General features: G+C 48.6%; 1 protein-coding gene across 1 annotated transcript; it reads left to right on the plus strand.

The window, feature by feature from the left end:
• Positions 1–1,100: 1,100 nt before the first annotated feature.
• On the plus strand, positions 1,101–2,657 carry LOC126531757 (acetylcholinesterase-like). Its single transcript, XM_050179465.2, has one exon. The coding sequence runs from the start codon at positions 1,170–1,172 to the stop codon at positions 2,655–2,657; it is 1,488 nt and encodes a 495-aa protein (XP_050035422.2). The 5' UTR covers positions 1,101–1,169.
• Positions 2,658–3,515: the final 858 nt, after the last annotated feature.

Here is a 3,515-nt window from a genome sequence, read left to right on the forward strand (position 1 = left end):
CCGCTCAGAGTTATTCGTTTTTCAAGCAAACAAGAATGACCTCCTATGAACGAGGAGAGCGTTTGATTGGTCTCTACAACCCTGCGGGTGACCGCCCGGTGCTTGCGTCGACGGTTACGCAAATTTGACGTCAGGAGACTGGAATCAAAACATATTGGAATAGATTTACGTTATAGGGCCCCATGTTGCTGTTATGTTCAACAATAAAGAATGCTTCCAAGTCGCCTCGTATTAGTGAAATAGGACAGAAATCCTAAATTATATATTAATATGAAAACAGCGTTACCATTTCCTAGAACGTGCGCAAACGGAGCATATAAAGTATAAAGTCTTGTTTTTCTGTTATAGAAGAATCCAGCGCTATACAATACGACTAGCACTTCGTGGAAACATCTGAAGAATTTATTCAGATGTCAGTAATAAAGTATCTACTTAGTGATGTGGTCATAGCTGAGACATACGTGTCAAACAACAAGCTTTTTCTTATACTGCTGTAGGCTCATGTTTTACTCTAGGGTAACATGCATAAGAAACCTGCAGACGATACATTTGAGAGCCCCCGCCCCGGAAAGCTCACAATAAAACACGATCAGTTTGCATTTATTCTTCAAACCGCAGTTTTAAAATGCAGGAAGTTAACTTTCATCGCATCTATTTGAACATAACGGGGACTAATCGCTTTTCATGGGAATAAAACGAAGAAATAGGCACGTTTCCCGCAGCGGACGCGATGAACAAACATCCTGTCTGATTTGCCGTACATTTGCGACGGTAGGTCAATGCGCATTGTTCACCCTGCTATCTCAGTCAGAAAGTCGTGGCATTCATCGTTGTTCGGTTAAACTAGCCCAAGTGATAAAATTACCGTCGCGCTGACAAAAGGCAGAATTAATTGCAAGAACGCGCAACAGCCATTACTCTGACAGTGGTTTGGTGCCCAATAGGTAGTTTATGTTTTCCTCGCCACGGGGCTTTACTCTCGAAGAGCTGACTGCATTTTGGTGAGGACATTTACTTTATTCTTGTGTTAAAAATTTGGAACGCCGTATTTGTTCCAGTGTCTTGTTAACGCATTAAAAATGATCATAATGTACAGTACTACATATGGCAGATAAATTTTTTTTCTTGTTTTCTCACACATCAGAGGTTTGGCGGCGTTCGCCCGAGAAATGGCGTGGCAGAAGGAAGCCCTCGTACTCGCGTCGACTCTCGTAGCGTACACCTTGTCATCGCCGGACGTCGTCGTTACCACCTCTCAGGGCAAACTGCGAGGCCGGTCTAATGTCGTATTTGGAAATCCTGTTGAGACGTTTCTCGGCATCCCCTATGCGCTTCCGCCGGTAGGAAACCGAAGGTTTCGCAAGCCAGTGCCTTTGACCACTTGGGACGGCATCTACGACGCGACTGTGCCGAAGCAGTCCTGCATGCAGCCACTTCCGTCGGGCAGCTTTGCAGCCAACGTACCCTTTTCTGAGGACTGCCTGTATCTTAACGTTTGGACACCGAGGACGTCCGACTCGCTGCGCAGACCGGTGTTGATGTGGTTCTACGCCGGCATGTACATGGTAGGCTCGGCGTACGTTGACATATACAACGCCACGGTGTTGGCCGCCTCCAACGACCTCGTGGTGGTGTCATGTGACTTCCGCTCTTCCATGTACGGCTTCTTCGACTCGGGAGATGACGAAAAGGGGCCCGGCAATGTGGGGCTTTGGGACCAGCGTCTCGTGCTTATGTGGATCCGTGACAATATCGCGGTGTTTGGCGGAGACCCCGACCGAGTGACCCTCTTCGGGGCCAGTTCCGGGTCCATGCTGGTCCATGCTCACGTGCTCTCACCGCAGAGCAGGGGACTGTTCAGGCGCGTGTACCTGATGAGCGGCACGTTAAACGTCAACGTTCATGCTGACTCCACATCAGAGAGCATCCATAAAGGCAACAAAGTTGCGGCAATTGTAGGATGCGCGACCCCGTTTCAAGACCTCACTACGCATACGCGGCGTGTTCTGGACTGTCTTCGAAACGTAACAGCCGATCGCATCGACACAGCGACGGTTATCGCCATGCTACCGGGGCTAGTGTTCTTCATGCCCACGTTCAGGAGTGAATTCATGCCTATGCTCCCTTCGGCCGCCAGCGACGCCGGTCAGTTTTCTCCCGTGGACGCAGTCGTAAGCGTCACGTCGAATGAGGGCAGCTTTGCATTCGTGAACCAATTCGACAAAAGGTTGCTCGATCCCTCTCTAAGCGATATTGACATGGAAACGTTGCAAGCTGAAGTAGAAGAGCTGCTCCGCATGTGGATAAAAGAAAAAGTGTTACCACTTGCCCAAAGTTACGTCGCCACTGCCGTTCCAGGCAACAAAGTAGCGCTGAGAGATAAGGCTGTTGACTTCCTAGGCATGCACAACGCGTACTGCCAGAGCAGATTTTTTGCCGAAAAGCACTCCATGCTCGCAACCAACGTCTACGCGCAAGTTTTCGCACATAGGTCGAAGAAGTCAACGCTGCCGGAGTGGGTCGCAGCGTCTCACATGGATGACGTTCCGTACACTTTCGGAATTCCTTTCCTGGAGCCGGACAAGTACACCGACGAGGACAGGCACTTCAGCGCAGTGCTCATGAAGAGCCTGGCAGCGTTCGCCAAAAACGGGTGAGTACGGCCACGCTGCTCCGAAGCAAAACACTCCCGCCCCACGGTCACGTCACGCTCCAGAATTTCGCCATAATGTCGAGGGACGTTTGACTTGTGCAATGAGAGGCAATTTGAAACCAGCCACCTGCAGGGACATCGTATAGTATTATCTTTAAAACAACTGGAATCAGTTTACTTGCAGCCTGTGCAGTAACCGAGCATTTTCTTAAAAAGCACTTCTGAGAAAAATAAATGTTGCGAGTGTACCATCTCATAATCGGGTAAATGAGGCAACGCAGTATTAGTTCATTAAATGTTAGTAACTTTTATTCAAGAACACGTGCCTACGAGAATTTACAAAAACAAAATAAAATGGAAGCTTAGGATAAAAGTAATTATAAGAAACGAAAGCCACGCACCAATCCCGGTATTCTGGTTCACGCTTCGCGTGGCACCCTTCCTCGGCCATTAACCGAGCGATGCCAGGTAACAAAATGACAGTGGGCGTCAAAATATTAACTCCATACAAAAATAATGCAATTGAATTTCACTCATGCTTTTGTTGTTCTTGCTCTTTCCCCATTCTCTGCGGTTAATATTCCTTCCCCGTTGTAGATGACAATAGTCCAGCAGCCGGCGACGGTTGTTATACAACGCCGCGATTATTTTGGGGTTTCCAGCAAAGGAGGGAGGATTTGCGAGAAGCGCTCAATGCAGTGCACGTCTGCGAATGGCTGAAATGACTGGGCGGCTAGACGTCGGGAGAGCAGAACGACGATCAAGAAGCTTTTTTTTTTACATAGCGACACTTGCTGTGGGCTCACTCCGCAGGTCGTTTTGACGTCCTCTGGTGTCCGCCGCCATCCGTCATTGAAATTCC

The sequence above is a fragment of the Dermacentor andersoni genome, chromosome 5, assembly GCF_023375885.2.
Source record: "Dermacentor andersoni chromosome 5, qqDerAnde1_hic_scaffold, whole genome shotgun sequence".
NCBI lineage: Eukaryota > Metazoa > Arthropoda > Arachnida > Ixodida > Ixodidae > Dermacentor > Dermacentor andersoni.

Excerpts from the sequence above, each read along its gene's own strand:
- LOC126531757 (XM_050179465.2), top strand. The coding sequence starts at position 1,170 with ATGGCGTGGCAGAAGGAAGCCCTCGTACTCGCGTCGACTCTCGTAGCG.